Source organism: Penicillium crustosum (genome assembly GCF_028827405.1).
Source record: "Penicillium crustosum strain IBT 35664 chromosome Unknown utg000001l_segment0_segment0, whole genome shotgun sequence".
Lineage (NCBI taxonomy): Eukaryota > Fungi > Ascomycota > Eurotiomycetes > Eurotiales > Aspergillaceae > Penicillium > Penicillium crustosum.
In genome coordinates, this window is record NW_026623122.1 from 3,075,082 (window position 1) to 3,096,968 (window position 21,887).

Sequence of the window (21,887 nt, forward strand, 5' to 3'; positions counted from 1 at the left end):
TTAGATAGTGAGGGGCTGGGCCTCGGACCAGAGCCGCATTTGCTCCGCGGCTTTGTGCGGGATCACATACAAAGGGTGCATTGGCTCTAGCCGATCACCTCGTGAAAACACATTGCCCGGATCACGGTTGGGTGAAGACTTCCAGGAGAATGAGGATGTAAAGTTGTTACTCGCAATACTCGAGTCGGTCCGGTAGTGATGATTTTGAGTCGCGCTTAATCCCGCCATAACGTAGCAGGTGTGGTATGAGTCGACATGTCTTGGTCTTGGTCAGCCACATGTGAAATAAACTGGCTCAGATAGAGGTGAACTTACTTGCCCGGTTTGTCACGAAGACCACCATCATTCCCTTGACAACATGCAAGGATGTATCGGGTTAAACCTTCGCGGCTGAAAAGGCTGTTCACCGGTGGCTGGGTGTTATCCGGCTTTCCCTCCAGAGAAGATTCAAGTAATGGCCAACATCCACCAACCCAATGGCTGTAGCATCCATCCACTAGCTTATTTGTTCGTCCAGATAGACCACCTTCCGGGGCGGACTGGCGTGCGGATAACCATGACACTAACATGGGAACGTCCATGTGTCTGCCAGAAACCATTAGCATACAAAAAGAATTAGACAGAGCATTCCGGGCTACGGTAGTCTCGTACCTGTTGAAGATCTCCTCGGGGGGTCCCAAGATAGAGAGACATGCCAGAGCGCAAAAGGCGTATGCCCCATGGGCCTCCGACCCAGGGCTGCCAGAAATCCCACCTTCAAACGTTTGGCCTAAGGGTGAGGGTCAGCATATCTCAAGCCTTGCTGTGAACCAAACCACCAGTAACTCATACATCGTGAGAGATATTCAGGAAGACCACTCGTAAGGCTTTCCAATCCCGCCTCCCGCGCTTGAGACCCCGGCGCAAGCGTCAACGGCAGGTCGAGTAGCGAGATCAGAGTCATAGCGCAGTATGCGCCACTGCATTAATGACATGTCAGATCTTGCATTGGGGAACGGCGACGGGACCACCTGCTCCCAGGAAGTTTCACTTACCGCACATCTTCCTCCCCGCCCTCACAAACACAGAATCCTCCATCTGGCTGCTTCAATCGGCCAATCCATTGCCACCTGGGAAATCCAGAAACTGGGTCAGACGCACAGGATTACACAAGACGCACATGCAGAACGCTGCCGGTGACAACTCACATCGCGTGTCGATCCACCAATCCAAAGGCTTCCTCGCCCCCAACCATAGCCAGCGACAGCACGGCTGCATAACTTCCCGCCAGGTGGGATGTCTGGCCATGGCCGCCGCCAAAGCCACCTGTGGGGTTCTGCATCGGCCGAAGCGTAGTGATCACCCTAAAATAAAGAGGAAAAGTTTAGAATGGCTCTTTCATGTTTCACGTTGTACAGATCAGATGATCTTTTCCAATCAGGGTATATCTCCAGAGGCTCTCCATTCTGTGGATATATGACAGATAGGAAAAAGCAAATTGGGGGGAAAGAACGAGGCGGGGAAAAGGGAAAGTAAAAAAAAATTATACAAAATACAAGGAAATATACAAAATAAAAATAAAAATAAGAAAGCAAGGATGTAAAAAGCATGCACACACCGTTCACGAAATCGAGCCGTCTCTTCTCCCAGCATGGCAAGTCCCGCCAACGCCCAGTACACAATCCACGGGCGGCTGGCGTCCATGGCGACGAACCCCTCGGGATAATCCTCGAGGGCATCATAGAGGAAGCCGGCGTGGAGATCACGCTGTAGGGCGGGAACGCCATGGTCATTGAAATCCTTCTGGGCGCTATGGATTCCTTTCAGGAATGGTAGGCACTTTTCCAGCGTCGCGTTCTGCAGATCGACTGTCTCGGTGATGAGCGGGTCGCGGATGGGCGGCGGCTGCGTGAACAAGGCCGGGATCCCCGGGCGCGGTTGGTTGGAGTCAGATGTATTCATAGTAGTCATGGTTGTCCTAGTTGTCCTGGTTGAAGTTAATGTTGCGGTTGGGCGGTTCTTGGGTTTTTGTGCGTTCGGAAATCGAACTTTTCGAGGTTTCCCGACGAGCGGCATCAATGGGATTTGGAGGTATTTTGTAGATTTGAAGTTCAAAGAAATGTCAACCTTTTTTTTTCTTACTATTGTTCTGTAAATGTGAATGTGAATATAAAAAAGAAGAGAGTCTAGAATTATTCTTTGTTCCCCACTTGATCTCTACCCGGTATTCCTATCTTTTGACATGGTCACAACAGGAGTACTCAGAGTCTCACTGCTTGACTAATTGTCCTCCATACTTCCCTCGAATTAACTCACTATCCTGATTCAGTTAGTTTCTCGTGGGCCGGAGATGCATATATTACTATTGCTCCGTACTCCGTGCTCTTGAATAACTCCTGCATGACACAGACGCCAATATATATCCACATATATCTCTATGTGATGAATCTGACGCCATGCAATGAGCAAGTACTCCATATATTGGCTTACATGACACCCTTGCTGCATGTGCCCAGGTATGCTTTTTAACCCCCAGGTATCCGTGCAAAAGAATTAAAGAAAAAAGAAAATTCGACCTGTCCAATTTCTTGTTTTGCCAGGGTTCACGATGTTGAACTTGGCACCTCAACAAGATGCCCACATAGTCCGTGCCATCTACCCTAGTAGCCTTTTACCATTTTTATGGGTTTAATTTTCCTTTTTTTTTTTCCTATTTCCCTATGGGAACTCCCTAGTGCATGGTCAGCATCCGGAACTGGCCCACTAAATACCATTGAGGTATGGTGCATTCAGGGAACCGTGAGATACGAATCACGGGCATGATGGTGAGCATACAGGGAGCTGATTGGATCTGATTAGGAAGGACTACTAATTTTGGTCTAACACAATCCGACTGTCAGATCTCGCCAATTCATATTGCCACGCAGTACGCACTGCCCCAACTTGGGTTTTTCTCATTTTTTTTCTCTCTCCACTGATCTTCCGGGTTCGGTCTCACGGTCCGATGATTTGTTAATAGTCATAAGCATCTCAGTCAGAACCTAGGAGTAGAAAAATACAAATTATATATATGAAATAGAGATATGGAATATAAATCTGAAATAGTATAAAATAGGATGAAATCAAAATATGAAATAGGAAGAAAAGAGGGAAAAAAAGGAAAAACAAGGCAACCTTTTCCCATTTAGGAAAGAATTCAATAAATAGGGAACCTGGGAAGATCATGAGATCAGACTCGGACAAATGGCCGACAGGAGTATATACAACCTCATATACAACCATATCCATGGATCCTCCGTACTCTCCCGTACTTTATCTTCCTTTCTTAGTTCCTTTCCACACTACTGCAAACTAAATCTCCGTGGCATTAATTCATCGCTCAATACTGGAATCAACCTTCCACGCCGTCAGCCAGCCTTCTCCACTCTCCACAATCAAGTCCCCTAGCGCATTTCTTCGCTCACCGCTGCTTTGTCCCCCCCACCGCCTCACTTTCCCTCTTCTTCATGGTTGTGTCACCCTTCTGAAGAAGGTCCTCTCATCCAGGCTGGTCCTTTTCTTCCCCTTCTCTTTCACTTTCCCGTGATCGTTTTGACTCCAAAAAAGTCATGTCCAATGTCGATATATCCAGTGATGGCCTGATTGGCGTCGATTACGACTCCAGAGGCTATCTTCAGCATCAATCATGGCCTATGCCGGGTGATCAGGCGCCCCCACGGTCAGAAGAGGCCCATGGTCTCTCCCCGTTGCAAACTGGCGGTCACCCTATGGAACAGTCGGTGACCCAGGATCCAAATCTCATGGTCGATTGGCACTTTCAACCACTACACACCCCTCATCACCACCACCTCTCATACTCCTCCGAAGACCCCTCGTCAGCGCCCCAGTTTACCACCAGTTATGGCATGCCCATGCAGTCTTCGCCCGTCGATCTCATGTCTGGCCAAGGCCAGATGACCGCCGGCTTGCTCGATGGTCCTTATCTGCCCATGTCAGCCCCAGTCGACATGGTACCATTCCCGTATCACGACTTACAAGCGGATCTGATGGCGTTCCCCAACGGACTTCCGGATGTTTCATATGCCCCGCACCCCGTTCTTGAAAGCAGCTCGCCCACAGATACTTATTTGGAGGTCCGGTCCCTGTCTAGCAGCGACAACGGTTGGAGCACTATCGACCACCGCCGCTCTCTCGATTTTGGGTATCCCGAACAAGGTGTTTTCGTCAACCCCACCCAGACACTGCACGACCGGAGTCTTTCAGAGTCTTCATATTCCACATCATACGGCAGCTTCGTCGATATCACGAATCCGATCGGTTCGCCCGGTTCCGAGAATAATATGGATTTGCCCTGCTATAGTCACCATGGCCACGGTCATAGTCATAGCCATAGCCATACTCACAGCCACAACCACAGCCATAGCTATAGTCACAGCAGCTCCATTGGAATGCACGGTACCTCCCCGACAAGCAGCGCAATTGTCCTTCGTGACCAGTCTTCGCCAGGTTCTCGCTCGCCTTCTGCAGTCAGCCCTGTCGGAATGGTGCGGCCGATCCCCGTTCCGATCAAGAAGTCAACATCCCCTGCTCGATCCGCCGGGTCCTCTCAAGCGTCTGCCTCACCACCGAGCCGGAAACCGTCCCGCAAGAGCCCCATTGCCGCCAAGACCGCCGAGACCAAGGTTCGCAAGCAATCCCAGACCGGCAAGCCCGAGACCGAGAAGCGTGTTGGCAAGAGAAAGGGCCCCCTCAAGCCCGACCAGCGCAAACAGGCCAGCGAGATCCGGAAGCTGCGCGCCTGTCTGCGCTGCAAGTTCCTCAAGAAGACATGTGACAAGGGCGAGCCTTGTGCAGGATGCCAACCGTCGCACGCACGGTTGTGGCAGGTGCCCTGTACTCGCATTGATATCAAGGATATTGGGTACTTCATGAAGGACTGGAAGGCGGATTACGAGCGCCACATCACCATGGGCTTCTCAGTCGGCAACATTACCGGATTCTCAGATCAGGAACGCACTCTGTTCATCACTCACGGTTACGGACAGATCCTGCCCATTAACGCCCGTGAGGTCTATGTCCGGGACGAGCAGTGCTTCACCGTTGACTGGATGGAGTCCATGCAGCGTGAGCCAACACAATACGATGTCGAGACTGCCAAACTCTCCGCTGGTATGGAGGGCATCTCGCACGCGATGCTATCCGATTACCTTGACCGCCACATCGACGGCAATGGCACCTTTGAGAAGTTCGTCGACGATTACTTCGAGGGCACTCCTTTCTTGACGCAAATGCTGAAGACCGCCTTCCGCTTCTACTTCCGCACTAAGCTGCCCGTTATCCGGAAGGCACTCAAGCTGGTGGTTGCTTACAACCTCACCATGCATGTCACCATGGTCGAAGGCATTGGCGAGGAGGAAGGCTTCCTCGGCAAGATCGAACACCAGGGCTCCAAGTTCTCCGGCAAGACCATGGCCCCCGTCATGATTAACTTCCAGATTAAGTGTGCCATGGCCAGCATGTGGCGTGAGCTGCAGAAAGATGTGTTGGAGGAGCTGTCAGCACTTTACTCAAGTGTGTACAGTGGCGACAAACTGAAGAACTGGCCGACAATTTTCATCCTGGCCTCCATTCTGCTGGCCGTGTGGGAGGAGATGCAGTTCGACAGCCACTACCGGACACCAGATGCGGCTGCTGTTGAGAAGTTCTGCACCGATATGGAAACTACCCCGGTGGGTGTCATCGTCGGATTGTTCCAGGCCATCTCACAGAAGCTGCCTCCGTTCACCGAGTGGGACTCACAAAAGCACCACCAACTGTTGTACTCCAACCCGGATGTTTGCAACACCATGACTGAAGTCCGCCAACATGTCGAGCAACATGGTAAGAGACAACATCTTCCCAACCTTCTTTCACTTTGATCTCCAAAACTAATCCCCTCCTGCAGAAACCTACCTCCGCAGCCGTACCGGTACGAAATTCAACCGTGGTGACTTCGACTGCCTTTCAAATAAGTTTGTGTCGCGACTGGTCATTCGCGCCAACTAGACAACGACCCCGATGCGCAAACGCATTATGATGATGATATTTCCCACGACCATCTTTTCCAGCGAGTACAGTCCCGCGATTTCGTTTTGAATGCCAAATGTTACCACTGAGAATATGCGAACCATTGTCGTGACGATGTGCGAGCGCATCCATTTCCGCTCTTTAACGAAGAATCCGACGGGCCCCCCCTCCCAGCGAGGTTCTGCCCCTTTTTGTATTGTTGTTCCGAGCGAACCGACTTTCTTTTGATCTATCTTTTCATGAGCAGTGTGGCTTTTTTTTAAAGTTCTTGTCTTTTGTCATATTTACCTTTTCATTTTTTCCTTGATCATTGGTCTTTTTTTGCTGTTGTTTTTGTTGTGTACCTTTCTTCGCATAGCTTTGTCTCCAGCGATGAACGAGGATCACGAATGTCATGACTGTGTACGGCCGAAGGTGTTTCTATTGTTTTGTTTTCATTTTTGTGGCATCTGGCACCCGCCACGGAACGGGCCAACAATTCAAGTTAAAAACAGGCCCCTGGGTAAGGGTGTGCAGGCTGTCTTATCCCCAAACTGTTACATTCTTTGTGGTGGTTTGGGGACAAACGGCGTCGGAAGGGATATTTGCGAGAGCGTTCTGTTTATACATGGGCTTTACGCTCTATATCCCGTTAGTTTTTAACTCTATAACTTTGAATTCTTATTTTATTCTTATTCTGTTATTCTTATCCTCATTCTTCTCATTGTTGACTATTTGAACTATAAAAAGACGGCAAAGACCGGTGAAGCCGAATCCGGTGATACTAAGTTTAAAAGCGGGTACTGGGTACCCGGGAGACCGCAGCAGTTGCCGCGTACAGCCCCGTACCCTGTACTTCCTGATCACTAGCGTCTCCATTTAAAGGTTCCACCCCCTCTTTTGGCGATAAGCACGTCAACGTCATCACTTGGGGATAACAAAGGGGACTTGAGGGATATATACGAGAGAACAGATAAGCATGTAGGACCTAAAACACAGATTATAGAATCTGTTGAGGCAAATAATAGTCTATTTGTAGCCCTGGAGGTCATATCCAATGAAATACAAGTTTCGGAGTTTTCTAGGTGGCGTCAAATGAAGTGATGGGCTGTTCTCAGGCACCCGTTTGACTCATCCGGCATCTTCTGGCACTTTCACGGCGTCACGGGCACCTGACTAAGACACCTCGCCCCCTCATCCTTCCAAGGTTTCCTACATAAGGACGCCGTTTCCCCTCTTCTGCCTTCTCTCTTCTTTCATTCTCCACTTCACACTTGAGCACCCTTCCCTTTAAATCATCAAATACCAGAGCTCATCATGCAGATCTTTGTCAAGACTCGTACGTTATCACCCTTATCTGGCCCCTCTAGAGATGACAGCCTATGGACATCCTTGCTAACATTTATTTGTCTCTAGTCACTGGCAAGACCATCACCCTTGAGGTCGAGTCCAGCGATACCATCGACAACGTTAAGTCGAAGATCCAGGACAAGGAGGGCATTCCTCCCGACCAGCAGCGTCTCATCTTCGCCGGAAAGCAGCTTGAGGATGGCCGCACCCTCTCTGATTACAATATCCAGAAGGAGTCCACTCTCCACCTCGTGCTTCGCCTCCGTGGTGGCATGCAAATTTGTACGTGTTTTCTTCTTCTTTCGCGCCCTTGCCCTCTTATCTCGACTAACATTTGCCACAGTCGTCAAGACCCTGACCGGAAAGACCATCACCCTTGAGGTCGAGTCCAGCGATACTATCGACAACGTTAAGTCGAAGATCCAGGACAAGGAGGGCATTCCTCCCGACCAGCAGCGTCTCATCTTCGCCGGAAAGCAGCTTGAGGATGGCCGCACCCTCTCTGATTACAATATCCAGAAGGAGTCCACTCTCCACCTCGTGCTTCGCCTCCGTGGTGGTATGCAAATTTTCGTGAAGACACTCACTGGCAAGACTATTACACTTGAAGTCGAGTCATCCGACACTATCGATAATGTGAAGTCCAAGATTCAAGATAAGGAGGGCATTCCTCCCGACCAGCAACGTCTCATCTTCGCCGGAAAGCAGCTTGAGGATGGCCGCACCCTCTCTGATTACAATATCCAGAAGGAGTCCACTCTCCACCTCGTACTTCGCCTCCGTGGTGGTATGCAAATTTTCGTGAAGACACTCACTGGCAAGACTATCACGCTCGAGGTTGAGAGCTCAGACACCATTGACAACGTCAAGAGCAAGATTCAGGACAAGGAGGGTATTCCTCCTGACCAGCAGCGTCTTATCTTCGCCGGTAAGCAGCTGGAGGACGGACGTACTCTTTCGGATTATAACATCCAGAAGGAGTCCACTCTCCACCTGGTGTTGCGTCTGCGTGGCGGCCAGTGATTGATTGATTTACGATTTTTTTTTCTCAACTTCGATAGGTCCTACATGACCTGCATGGCGTTTGGTCGGTTTTTCGAGGCTGAGGCTTCTTTTCTTGCGATGTGTTTCCTGAGGACGGCTGCGCTCTTTTACTTTACCCACATTATCATTGTCGATATGTGATAGATAGTTCTCTCTGCAATTCACACTAGCAATATTTGCTATTCTTGACCTAGCATGCTTTTTCGTTGTAATATTGTAGGTGTGTAGTACTTACTTAATTTATGGAAGTTGACATAGTATGTCATTGTTATCAACGCAGGCATGCCTCTAAGCTTACCCCACCAGCATCACACCCATCTGCAAGCCCCATATGTAAGTGTGTCATCTAGATAATTCTGTTCAACCACACCAATTCCCGCCACCATACCTTCCCAGCCAGAATGTGCCTCAGAATCTCAATCCTTCTTTGCCTCTTTGCCACTCGTGTGCCAGGAGCCACTTGTGGCGTAAGGCGGGCGACAATCAAATATTAAGTAATCATACATCCTTATCGTGATAACCCGACTTCCTCTTTTGACAGTTCCAACCAAAAGTCGCAAGCTCCAAAGGATGCGAGCTATTTTCCGGGATGCCCGCTTACTTCTATCACCTTAGCTTGCAACTCCTCTCCCACAGCTTATCCGACGCGTCCAACTCGCAGGGATCCTCCTCTCTCGCGCTACAATCCGCATGGGAAGCTCTCCAACCATTCCAACAACGGAGCCGGTCTTCAACCTCCAACTGCCTATCACCCGCAGGAAACAATCAAACTCCACCAAACCAAGAACAGACTTTGGCGCATCGCCAGAAGTTCATCTCTACCCTCTCCACTCACGGTACACCTACCCCACCCCGAACCAATCCATACGACTCCAACACATCCTCCACTAGCTCCTCAACCAGCTCCACCCCACTCGAATACGACAAGCGATTTGGCACCGTCTCCATCGAGTGCATTGACATGGTTACCCCAAAACACCCGCCCAAAGGCACCTCGAAGCGCGGCTCCGTACCCTCCACAGAACCAGAGAACCTTGTCGCCGCAGGCATCGGCACCGACATTCTAGGCGGCCTCCGCACAAAAGGCCGATATATCCCACTCGATTACGAGCTTTCCGACAGTGTCTGGGGAATTGTACACCTCTACCGCGACTTACAGGAGACGCCTTACCTCGGAAACGATGACGAATACCCCGCCTACCTGAAGGGTTCCTCAGCTGCAGCTCGCCAACCTAGCGAGCAGCAGGCTACGTTGAGGCAGAGTCTGGCCGGTGTGGCGGGTACTAAACAAACTGGACAGGCGGGTCTCGCAGAATATCCTTTCCCTGAGACGAGTTCTACCTCTGCGCAGAGTCCTGATGAGGATTGTACGACATTATGTATCCTCGCTGTGCCATCTTATCTGTCGCCGCCGGACTTCTTGGGGTTTATGGGGCAGAAGACGATGGATGATGTTAGTCATTTCAGGATGATTAGGACTGCCCGTGCCAATCGATACATGGTTTTGATGAAGTTCCGGAGTGGACGGAAGGCGAGAGAATGGCAGAAAGAATGGAATGGGCATGTGTTTAATAGCGTCGAGCCCGAGACCTGTCATGTGGTTTTTGTGAAGACGGTCGAAATCGAAGTCGTGGATTCCGGAACACCAGCTGCTGAGCATGGCGCCCTCTCCTCTAACCTCTCGACCCCTTCTCGACCCCCGGTATCCTCTACCGGACAAGCAACTCTTACCGGCAAACCTCTCGCACCACCTACTCCTGCATTAATCGAACTACCAACCTGTCCCGTCTGCCTAGAGCGAATGGACGAAACCACAGGGCTTCTAACAATAAACTGCCAACATGTCTTCCACTGCACTTGCCTCCAAAAATGGAAAGGCAGTGGTTGCCCTGTGTGCCGATACACACAAGACGACTACCGCAAAAGCAACGCAGCCCTGAAACCGGATGAAGAACCCCAAGAATGCAGTATCTGTCACTCAGAAGAGAACCTTTGGGCCTGTCTAATCTGCGGTACGATCGGTTGTGGGCGATATGACAACGCTCACGCCTTTGCGCACTGGAAAGAAACAGCGCACGCTTTCTCCATGGACCTTACCTCTCAGCGCGTATGGGACTACGTAGGCGACGCCTACGTCCACCGCATCATCCAAAACAAAACAGACGGCAAGCTCCTCGAGCTTCCCGCAGCAGATCACAGCGCCCTCGACCCACCAGATTGGGGCGACGCCGTCCCCCGCGAGAAACTAGAAAACATGAGTATCGAATACACACATCTCCTTACTAGCCAGCTTGAAAGCCAGCGCGCATACTTCGAAGAAGTCGTCGAGCGCGCGGTGGATAAAGCTTCGCAGGCTAGTGCCGCTGCCGCCGTGGCGGAAGTCAATGCTTCTAATGCCTCATCGTGTCTCGAAGAATTACAGGCTAAGTATGATGCCGTGACAATTGAGACACTACCGTCGCTTGAACATGATCGTGCCCGCGCAGAGAAAAAGGCAGAGAAATTCGAGGCCCTGGCGCGGTCGTTTGAGAAGGGATTTCAGGAGGAGAAGGCTATGAATCGGAATATGTTGTTAAGGTTGGAGAATCTTGCTAAAGAGGTTGATGGGCTTAAGGCTGCGAATGCGGATCTCGCGGAGCAGAATCGCGATTTGACGTTCTTTATCAGTGGCACGCAGAGGTTGCAGGGCCAGGGCGAGGAGGTTGAGCAGGGGACTGTTTCTGTGCCTGACCCTCCGGCTGCTTCGAAGAAGAAGAGGAAGGGGAAGGGAAAGAAGTAGTTGAAGCTTTTGATTACTTTTGCTCGGCATTGGGAGTTGTATTCTTTTACTGTGTCCATAAAAGGGTAGTTGAGTGGTTATGTACATTTAGCGAGTGTCTGAGTACACTAGAAACGAAGCGATGAATATGAAGTTACGAAATATTGATATGCAAAGAATACAATAGTCAAATAATATACAAATAGCTCAAAACAATGCAAGTATAAATACACACCCCTCCCCCAAAATCACCTAGAGCTCCTTCCTAACAGCCCAGAAATAATTCCCCCAATCTTCACTCCCAGGCACCATCTTCCACCCAATTCCAGGAATATAGATAGCACCCACACACTTCCACCTCATCCCCTCCGCAATCGCACCTCCACCCCTTGTAACACCCGTATCAGCAGCCCTCATCAAACCCTCCTGCAACCACCCCTTAACCTCATCCGGGTTAACAAACTTACTCCACTCATGCGTCCCGCGCGGCACAACACCAATCGGCCACGGCGCTTCGGCAATAACCTGGTTCAGGATGAACGACGGCAGCGTCCGCGAAATAGTAGATCCAACCAGCCAACCGCCGGGCTTGAGTGCCCGCAAACAGTTCGTCAGGAAGCTTAACGGCGTAGAGGTTTTCGGGTCGATGTGTTCGAGGACTTCGAAGAGAGTTACAACGTCGTATTGCGGGGGAGTGGGTTGAGTTGAGGTAGAGCTGGAATTCGTTGGGGTTGAGGCGGGAGTCGGAGCGCCAGCGTTGCCGGCAAGTACATCTTCCAGTGTCGTGTTAAGATACTTGAAACGACCAGTGCGCAGGTGCGTGTCGACGGTTGGATCCATGCGCGCGTGCTCGCGCGCCATTCGGATTAGGTCTGTTGAAGGGTCGATTGCGGTCATTGAAGCGGCACGGGTTGGGGTCGGCGCTGGGCTGGTTGGGTCGGAGGGGATTGTGCGTGCGAGGGATTCGGCGAAGATACCGCCACCGCAGCCTACGTCGAGGTAGTTTAGGGTTGCGGCGGAGGTTGGGTCGGGTGATGGGGTTCCTTCTGCTAGGCAGGAGGCGATGAATTCGTGGCGGAGGGGGTTCATTAGGTGCAGGATTCGGGAGGGGCCCATTGGGTCCCACCAGGAGCTGGCGAGGCCGGAGAAGTGGGAGAGTTCATCGGCGGAGACGGAGGATGTTGAGTGCGCGCGAGTTGGGTGTGTTTGGGTTGATGGGGTGGATGCGGGTGCGGAGAAGAGGTAGTTTGGTGAAGGCCTTGGTGAGCGGGGGGGTTGAGCGGAGGGCTCGGACGGAGAGAGGGAGGGTACGGGGTCGGAGGGAGGCCATTGTGGAGGTAATGGTGTTCGTTAGGTTCGAGATTTGAGGTTCAATGGAGAATTAGCTCCGGCGTTTTGGCGCTCTGGTGAGCTTTGGTTGATGCGGAGACCCGAGGATTATCTGTAAGAAAGTGTTAACTGGGGAGTTTCAAGAATCATTGGAAGCAGTAGAGAGCATACCAGCGAAGAATACCCTGAGCAATTGAGAAGAGAACCTTGGAAAGTCGCATGAAGCCGATCACCAAATTGGAGATTCGATGCCGAGACAAACATGCCAAGACATTTTGACTGTTGTGCACGAGTATGAGCCTCCTTCTCAACTACGATGTACATCGACTACAATGGTCATGGATTTGATGTATTAAGGTATTGGTCGTGTTCTATAATTCGGTTGTGCCGCGGTATCATAAGCCACATCTATAAAAACTCCACTTGGTATCACAAAACAAACAATCCGAATCACACATTCAATCATCGGCAAACATGCCCATCACCTCAAGAGACAATCTTCGAAGCCCAGTTCCCGTGGCACATGCGGATGAGTAACAGTCTCTGCTTGGCCATCAACATCATGGATCTCAATATCCTCGGCACTGGCTGCGTAATCCCAGACATGTTGGCCAGACCATGAAGCCAACTGATCCGGCACAGCAGCACCGAGTATAGGAAGGAAATTCCCCGTGGTGATATTGCAGTCGAGTCCAAGAACAGTCCTGCAACGATCCAGAAATGTAGGGAAGAGGTACGAGGGCGAGCCACGAATCTGAGAAAGCGTGTGAAGTATACCCCACAGCAACTCGTTTGGATCAATAGTCGATTCAGCCAGTCTATGGACGGCTTTTGGTCCAAGGGATCTCGTCACATCGGCGACAGAGGATCCCAGATCAAAAAGCTTTTGCTCCTATAACATCCATAAGTACACGAACCAACAACTTCATTTTGGATTGACTTACCATTCCGATTCCATGCGCATCAACAGCCCCTTGCGATGCAGCACCAATCACGCTCATCACCGATTTACCCACCACCACTGGTAGGTGAAATGGCAAAACTGCGTCATCGCGCGAACCAGCCTGCGTGGCATGGCTCATGGACAGTTTCCACATCATCGCCTGCAACCACTGTTGCGTGATCAAGATATCAACCTGCTGGATCTCAAGGACTCCCTCTAGGGAAATAGCCTTGCACAAGCTGGATTGGATGGCAGAGGTTGGCGGCCTCTCCAAGATGCCATCTCCGCCACCGGCGGAGATCCAATCATAAAGATTCGGGGTGAGATTCTCAAAGATGTTGATCAGGTTGATGAATCCATAAGCCAGGATAGGATCTTCCGAGCCAAGGACCTGAGGCTTGTGAATAGAGCTGCGCAGCATAACCGGCTTCGCTTGCTGGAGAGCATAACCTCTATTTACAAATCAGCCCCAGTCCCAAAAATCGCTGTTCCCTCATAGTCGGGCCACTCACCTCTCTGTGATAAACAAAAGCCAGAATACACGTCGTCTTTCCTCCGCTTCTTCAACCTCATACTCTGCATATGTCGACTCGCGATGCAACCCAAGTGTAAATGCAAACGAGGTAGCCTGGCACAAAAAGAACCAAGCCTGGTCCTGGCGATCAAGATTCCCATACGAGGCGAACAAAAAGAACGAAGTCAAAAGTGACTCCGTGCTAAGTTCTTCCAAAATATCACAATCCAGCCGTGCCCGCACAGCCTCCGAAAGAAGCTCTTCCCCGGACATCAACGAGTGTCCATCCCCAATACTCATACTCTGTAAACGCGCAGGGTCCGGCACAGGCGTGGGCCCATCCAGCTTCAACTGGATATGTGTAGCCGCACACAGGGACGCTAAGAACGCATACCGCTGCGTAGACAGTTGCCCGGGCCGATGGCAATCCAGCCGGAGCTGGTCCGCCCTGACCACCGGCATAATGGGGAACAAGTATTTGAGGTATATATTGACATGAACGAGCAAAATTTGCGGAGAGAGACGGCGGGCGGCCGGTCTCGCATATCCATAGCCATAACCGTTGGCGGATTCGACGGTTGAGTCCGTTGAGCCTGGGGACGAGACGAGTTCCGGAGGCGGCAGATGGGAAAAAGTATCCGAGAAGTCCTGGCTTGCGAACTGCGAGTCTGCGATTACAAATCCTGGCGAGATGGGCGAATTGAATTGGTAGTCCGGGATCTCGCCGGTACCGGCGTCCTCCGGATACATTTGCTCGGGAGGGTCTTGCCGGGATGAGAGAGGGTGAATCGGGGCCAGGGGGTACAGGGTGCGGAATTTGGGACCCTTGCGACGGAGGACATCGCTATAGGAGCAGGAGAGAAGTAGCCGTTGGCATTTATCGCATGGTAGTTCACGGGAACATTTTATTTTGCGACGGCGACAGTTGTCACATGCTTGTTTTGGCTTGGATTGCTTGGTGGACATTGTTGAACTGCTAAGTCTTTACTAGACTCAATAGAGTTGAAGTTCATGTTAGGGTCGAATATAAAAAAAGAGAAATGTGATGGTTTCATCCGGAGAGTTTGGCAAGGCGCATTATAATAAAAAAGAAACAATAGAAACCTGGGGAAGCGGGGGTCAAGGGAAAGGGAAAAGCCCCGCAAAGGCCCCTGCGTTAGAATTGTGCTTCATATTTTGATTTTATTTTCATTGGTATCCTTATGGATACTGCTATTCTTACCTCCGAGCTTTTCTTCTGGATTAGGGGGCGTTTTCTCTCGGCCCGACTTGTCTCAACGTCTACGTACATCCATGGATACCCCTCAGCCTCTGAACTATAAGGAATGCAAGGCATAAGACCATGAAGATCACCATGAAAGTTGACTCATTGAGTGACTACTCCGTTCCATATATCCTTCTGGTCTTGTGCAGACACTACAATATAATTAATATAGATCCTAAAATCTCGGCCCGTATGCGAAGTACCTTTTTGGCCAGGTACGGAGTACGGAGTACTCCGAAGTACGTACCTACGGGGTCAATACGGGGCCAATTCGGCTCTGATGCCTAACATATTTATGGCGATTGACAGGTGCACTAAGGCCAACGATGCGGGATTTTCTCGCTTCCTTTGACTGGTTTAGCACAGAGTGGACGCCACTAAGCTACGCTGAGTATTCATCTCCGATTCACAAGTCGATATCCGATTCAATCTTTCTCGGCTTCGTTGGTTTAGGCATAGCTTGGGGACCTAAACCCTTTCTACCATTGCCGAAATGGCTCCATCTCGTATCCTCCTCGGCTTCCCGAAAGTGTGAAAAAAGGGGCACTGTCTTCTATGTATATCATGCGGGGCATTGACGCGCATATTTCCGGTCTAGTTTGTACTCTATTAGAGATGAGACTATTAACAAGTTGAACAATTTTCCTGCGAGAGGCCTAAAATTACTTTCAGAATGCTTTGACCAATTCAATAATGTTCCTGCAAGAGTCCTAGAATTGGTCCAAAATTATTTGGACGTCCGGGCGATTCCGTAGTTATAAGATTCTCCACTAGAGAGAAAAGACTCACCGCGGCTTGCCACATAGAGGATTGTAAGATTATAATGATGAAATTATAATGTAGAAGCGGGTCTCTGTATATTAATTCCGGGGTCTTGGACTCTGTAGCCCTGCGCTAGTGTACTGTTGTAGACGGGCATTTGTCGGACAATTGACCAATCACCAGTCTAGAATGGCATGATCTATTATGATCGTCAGTCTTGATATGAATTGTAGGATGATCCGGAGTAATTATCTTCCATCCGGGCAGGGTTAGGTTAATACAGTCATGTTGCATGAGTATTTGCACCCCAGTACTTCCGTCACTTCACCGCTATTCTATACCGCCTACCTATTCCTACTAGTATACTACGCGACTACGCGCAGCGCGCAGTATACTAGTATTATACAGGCTATTACCCCCTCTTCTTCCTATTTTTTTACCTTTCTAACTCTTTCTCTATACTCTACTACTATGGCCCGTGGCCCAGAGCTTCCACCGCACGTTCGCGAGCGTATATGTGAGCTAAAACGCTCAGCAAAATGGGGTGCTAAACGTATTCAAAAGCACGCGTACCCTCATATCCCTCTTTCAACTATTCATTACACCTTACGCCAGGAAACAAAGCGCTCCCATGGTATCTCAATGCCTCGCCTTGGTGGTCCAAGGAAGCTTACTGAAGAGGACCGAGATCGTGTGTATGATGCTATTCAGTCCCGTCCTGATATTACGCGTGAGGATCTACTTGCTGAGGTCGATTATAAGGTTAAAGCGCACTCAATCTGGCGTTTAACCCACGAAATGGGCCTTCGAAAATGGCGGAAGATGAATCGACCCTATCTTACGCCTATTCACGCTGCACAACGTCTTAATTGGGCCCTTACCTATCGCCACTTTACACCTGAGGACTGGAAAAGGGTCTTTTGGTCGGATGAGACTACAGTTGAACGTGGACAAGGTGCTCGGAAGGAGTGGACTTTTATTCCTCCTAAAGATCAGCTTCAAAATCGGAATTCCGGTATTCAAATGACACTCTCGAAAGGGAAGCAGTCAAAACAGATGTTTTGGGCCTGTTTCTCAGGTGCTCCACGGAAAACTGGCCTTATTCCTCTATACGGAGATCCAAATGCAGAGCGGAAGGGTATTACAAAAGAGGTTATTTATAGTCTCTACCGTGGTATCCTTCCTACCTTACTTGCAAATGAAGATGCTATCTTCCAACATGATAACGCACCTACACACACTGCGTATATAGTTCAAGAACTACTACGCGAGATAGGTGTAAATGTTATGGATTGGCCTCCTTATTCACCTGATTTAAACCCGATTGAGAACCTCTGGGCGTTATTAAAGGCAGATATCTTAAGGCTAAGGCCTTGGTTACGAGAGATGCCTAATAATCAGGAGACCTGGGCCGAGCTAGTAGATGCAGCGCAGTATGCATGGGAGAATCTGACAGTGCACCACTTTGTAAATTTAGCAGAGACTATGCCGCACCGGGTGGAAGAGGTTATTAAATACGAAGGTTGGCATACTAGTTACTAGCTAGTTAGTTAGGTGTTTCTAAATGAGAAGTTTTAAACGGCAGAAAATAAGTGGGGCCTAAGCCTTCCGAGGTACTGGGGTGCAAATACTCATGCAACGCCACTGTACTATAGTTGTACACCTGTGGACTACTTATTAGTGTTCGCATACACAGTATGAAACGGTGTATTTCCAATGTTACCACATGCTAGTCTTTAGTATGAAAGCCAAGAGAAATATTTACTACTCACTCTAGATGGACATATTTATGTAATGTTTTTGATATTAAAGAACACAAATAATCGGCCGCTTATGCGGCCTTGCGATCTCTTTTTGAAGTTCTTTTGACATGTCTTTTCAAATATCTTTTTAGGTGTATACGAAGGCTGTAAAACTCGCATACTTGGTACAAGAGGCTTTTCTACGTATAACCTTTGATAAATGTCTTTTTTTACACTCCTACCCCTCTTTTGTGTACATCGTTGGGTTATACAGCCCTATTAGTGGACGCTATGTCGAGTCGACGTAAGGGGCCTCCTCTCCGCATTTCACCCAGCCTCCCCAGCTTTCCTTAGCTTGAAGCTTGACCAGCCCTGCAAAACCATTCAGCCCCTGGGCAAATTATGTGACTGCATCGGAGAATCAACGGAAATTCTTTTGGGTTTGGTATATCGTTGGGTTCCTGCAAGTTCCTGTACACGCGCAGTGCTAGGACGAACTGGTTACGCTCGACCTATAAAAACGAGCTGGGACATGATTATCTGAGACGAAAATTTCCCTCCCGATCTACAACCGAAATAGGGAAGTGGTCATTATGGTTGGTGCGAAGAACCTTCTTAGCGGTGCTTGGCTCTTGCCAGTAGCCTATGGTGCTTTCTCAACATTCGGCCCTACGTCCTCGGGCTCCCACTCTGCCGCTTCCTCGACCTCTTCAGGAAAATACACCCAGTTTACCATTCCGGCTGACGCCGATACTGGCGCACAACTGATCGCCAATATTGATGACCCTGAAGCCGTTAACGCGCAGTCGGTTTGTCCCGGGTACAAGGCATCAAACATTAAGGAGTCTGCTCGCGGTTTGACCGCTACTCTGACGCTAGCTGGAAAGCCATGCAATGTCTATGGTACTGATGTAGACTCGTTGGACTTTTCCATCGAGTACCTTGCTAATGACCGACTCAATGTTCAAATCGTTCCGACTTATCTTGATTCTTCGAACTACTCTTGGTTTGTGCTAGATGAGCATGTCGTTCCCCGACCGGCTTCCGATAATCATGCATCAAAGAAGCAAAGTGATCTTGAGATCACCTGGTCAAATGAACCCTCTTTCCATTTCAAAGTGACCCGCAAGGCTACCCGTGATGCTATCTTCGATACCACCGGTTCGGTTTTGGTGTTCGAGAACCAGTTTGTTGAGTTTGTTACCTCCTTGCCAAAAGATTATAACTTGTATGGTATTGGAGAGCACATCCAGCAGCTGCGCCTCTTGAACAATCTCACTTTGACTTTATATGCGTCGGATATTGGTGACCCTATTGATGAGTGAGTTTCATTTCCTATACATCTTTTTCTCCTCGTTTTTGCTGCTATTCTGATACTGACTACTTTTACCAGCAATGTTTATGGCTCCCAGCCTTTCTATTTGGACACCCGCTACTATGAGGTTAACCACCTTGGTCATCACATCCTCGTTGCAAGTGACAAAGCCGATCAGTCTAAGGACTATGTTTCCTTCTCGCACGGTGTCTTCTCTAGAAATGCCCATGGCCAGGAAATCATCATGAATCCTGAGGGCTTGAAATGGCGAACCCTGGGAGGTAGCATTGATCTCACTTTCTACTCAGGTCCTAGCCAAGCGGATGTGACCAAGAACTACCAGTTGAGCACCATCGGCTTGCCAGCCTTGCAGCAGTACTTTACTTTTGGCTTCCACCAGTGCCGCTGGGGATACAATAACTGGACTGAGCTTGAAGAGGTTGTCTCTAACTTTGACAAGTTTGAAATCCCGCTCGAGACTATCTGGTAAATTGATTCACCCTTTCTATGGTTTAAGCAGGTTCTAACATGGACTAGGAATGACATTGATTATATGCATGGATACCGTGACTTCGACAATGATCAACATCGTTATCCATACACTGAGGGCGAGAAGTTCATAGACAAACTGCACAGCAGTGGCCGTCATTATGTTCCCATTATAGATTCGGCTATCTACATTCCAAACCCTGAGAACGCCTCGGATGCGTAAGTTCCCCCAAACCTGCCTAACAGAAACAATGCTGATTTATCCTCAGCTATGATACCTACACTCGCGGACACAAGGATGACGTCTTCCTGAAGAATCCCGATGGAAGCGAGTACATTGGCGCTGTCTGGCCCGGCTACACTGTCTTCCCTGACTGGCACAATCCTAAGACAGGCGATTTCTGGGCAAACGAAATTGTTACCTGGCACAAGAAAATAGCCATTGATGGCATCTGGATTGACATGAACGAGGTTTCTTCCTTCTGCGTTGGCAGTTGCGGATCTGGAAACCTTAGCATGAACCCGTCCCACCCTCCGTTTGCCTTGCCTGGAGAGCCTGGCAACGTTATTTATGACTACCCGGAAGGATTTGAGGTCAGCAACAAGACTGAAGCTGTATCTGCATCTGCAGCGTCATCAAGCCAGGCTGCTGCCGCTGCAACTGGCGGCTCTGTCTCTTCGTCTACCTCTTATCTACGGACTACACCCACTGCCGGAGTACGCAACGTCAACTACCCGCCATATGTGATCAATCATGACCAGGATGGTCACGACCTGAGCTCGCACGCCGTCTCCCCGAACGCAACTCACTCCGATGGCGTCCAAGAATACGATGTGCACAACCTCTTCGGCCACCAAATCCTTAACGCCACCTACCATGGCCTGCTGAAGGTCGACGAAAAGAAACGTCCCTTCATCATCGGCCGCTCGACATTCGCAGGCTCTGGTAAATGGGCTGGTCACTGGGGTGGTGACAATGCCTCTAGGTGGGCATTTATGTTTTTCTCCATCCCCCAAGCTCTTTCATTCTCCCTCTTCGGAATCCCCATGTTCGGTGTCGATACCTGCGGCTTTAATGGTAACACCGACGAAGAACTCTGCAACCGCTGGATGCAACTATCGGCCTTCTTCCCGTTCTACCGCAACCACAATACCCTCTCCGCAAACTCGCAAGAGCCCTACGTCTGGGAATCCGTCACGGCCGCCGCCAAATCTGCCATGAAGATCCGCTACGCAATCCTCCCATACTTCTACACCCTCTTCCACGAAGCCCACACAACCGGCTCCACCGTCATGCGCGCCCTAGCCTGGGAATTCCCCACAGACCCGTCCCTCGCCGCAGTCGATACCCAGTTCCTCCTCGGTCCCTCGATAATGGTTGTCCCCGTGCTCGCCCCGCAAGCCACCTCCGTCAAGGGCGTCTTCCCTGGCCTCAAGCAAGGCGAGGTCTGGTACGACTGGTACACTCAGACAGCTGTGGACGCAAAACCCGGTGTCAACACCACTATCCCTGCTCCGCTGGGCCATATCCCCGTTTTCGTGCGTGGAGGCAGCGTCTTGCCGATGCAGGAGCCGGCTTTGACTACGAAGGAGGCACGTGGCACGCCCTGGTCTTTGCTTGTGGCACTTGGTGGCAGTGGTGCTGCCTCTGGGCAGTTGTATCTTGATGATGGAGAGAGCAATACTCCCGATGCGACGCTTGATGTTACTTTCGGGGTCAAGGGGTCTAGCTTGAGTGCCAGGGCAAAGGGTGGCTGGGAGGAATCAAATCCTCTCGCTACTGTTACTGTTCTCGGTGTTTCTAAGAAGCCTGGCACTGTCAAGTTTAATGGTAGACCTGTGCCGGCTTCTGGGGTGCAGTATAACGCTACATCGCATGTGTTGTCGGTTGGTGGGTTGCAGAAGTTGACTGAAGAGGGTGCTTTCAATGAGAACTGGACTTTGAAATGGTGAGTAGTAGACTGTGGTATTCCTTTTAGGAGAGAATTGGGATTTCGGTTTTTTCACGTGCAAAGCTGCTGTCTTCTCTATAATTTATTACAGTGGCAGTCAGATTCACCTCTATTCATTCACAGCAATAATGGACTTTTGTTGTATAATTTCGCTCTTCCTAGTATCTCCTAGTTGTCTTGTTTTCGTCCTACTTACTATCAAAAGATCGAGCACCCATTGTCAAAGTACCGGTGATTCTGTATAACCTCACCTCAGTTCAGTAGAGAAGAAACTGCACGAACCCCCCTACCCCCGGTCGCGTTCATAAATGGCCTGTTTGAAGATCCACAGATTGCAATCTCCTATGTCGGCCCGAATTATGAAGCCCAAATATACATTGTCTTTTCCATACACATACACG

General features: G+C 49.8%; 6 protein-coding genes across 6 annotated transcripts; 3 read left to right on the forward strand and 3 right to left on the reverse strand.

The window, feature by feature from the left end:
* Positions 1-1,950, reverse strand: N7487_001161 (CAAX farnesyltransferase subunit beta RAM1; the record flags this gene model as incomplete). Its single annotated transcript, XM_056868909.1, has 7 exons — positions 1-259; positions 316-585; positions 652-769; positions 832-959; positions 1,035-1,109; positions 1,188-1,343; positions 1,598-1,950. 7 exons carry the CDS (start codon positions 1,948-1,950, stop codon positions 1-3), a joined length of 1,359 nt encoding a protein of 452 aa, XP_056733693.1.
* Positions 1,951-3,587: 1,637 nt separating this feature from the next.
* Positions 3,588-6,203, forward strand: N7487_001162 (Zn(II)2Cys6 transcription factor domain-containing protein; the record flags this gene model as incomplete). The annotated part of the gene is made up of 2 exons (XM_056868910.1): positions 3,588-5,859; positions 5,924-6,203. The coding sequence occupies 2 exons, from the start codon at positions 3,588-3,590 to the stop codon at positions 6,022-6,024; spliced, it is 2,373 nt and encodes a 790-aa protein (XP_056733694.1). The 3' UTR covers positions 6,025-6,203.
* A 2,804-nt stretch (positions 6,204-9,007) lies between these two features.
* On the forward strand, positions 9,008-11,197 carry N7487_001163 (putative RING and UBP finger domain protein; the record flags this gene model as incomplete). Its single annotated transcript, XM_056868911.1, has 1 exon — positions 9,008-11,197. The coding sequence occupies one exon, from the start codon at positions 9,008-9,010 to the stop codon at positions 11,195-11,197; it is 2,190 nt and encodes a 729-aa protein (XP_056733695.1).
* Positions 11,198-11,428: 231 nt separating this feature from the next.
* Positions 11,429-12,726, reverse strand: N7487_001164 (3-demethylubiquinone-9 3-methyltransferase; the record flags this gene model as incomplete). Its single annotated transcript, XM_056868912.1, has 2 exons — positions 11,429-12,434; positions 12,677-12,726. 2 exons carry the CDS (start codon positions 12,724-12,726, stop codon positions 11,429-11,431), a joined length of 1,056 nt encoding a protein of 351 aa, XP_056733696.1.
* A 260-nt stretch (positions 12,727-12,986) lies between these two features.
* On the reverse strand, positions 12,987-14,928 carry N7487_001165 (putative C6 transcription factor (AmyR); the record flags this gene model as incomplete). The annotated part of the gene is made up of 3 exons (XM_056868913.1): positions 12,987-13,397; positions 13,450-13,900; positions 13,961-14,928. 3 exons carry the CDS (start codon positions 14,926-14,928, stop codon positions 12,987-12,989), a joined length of 1,830 nt encoding a protein of 609 aa, XP_056733697.1.
* A 3,395-nt stretch (positions 14,929-18,323) lies between these two features.
* On the forward strand, positions 18,324-21,487 carry N7487_001166 (glycoside hydrolase family 31 protein; the record flags this gene model as incomplete). Its single annotated transcript, XM_056868914.1, has 4 exons — positions 18,324-19,051; positions 19,124-19,531; positions 19,583-19,753; positions 19,804-21,487. The coding sequence occupies 4 exons, from the start codon at positions 18,324-18,326 to the stop codon at positions 21,485-21,487; spliced, it is 2,991 nt and encodes a 996-aa protein (XP_056733698.1).
* Positions 21,488-21,887: the final 400 nt, after the last annotated feature.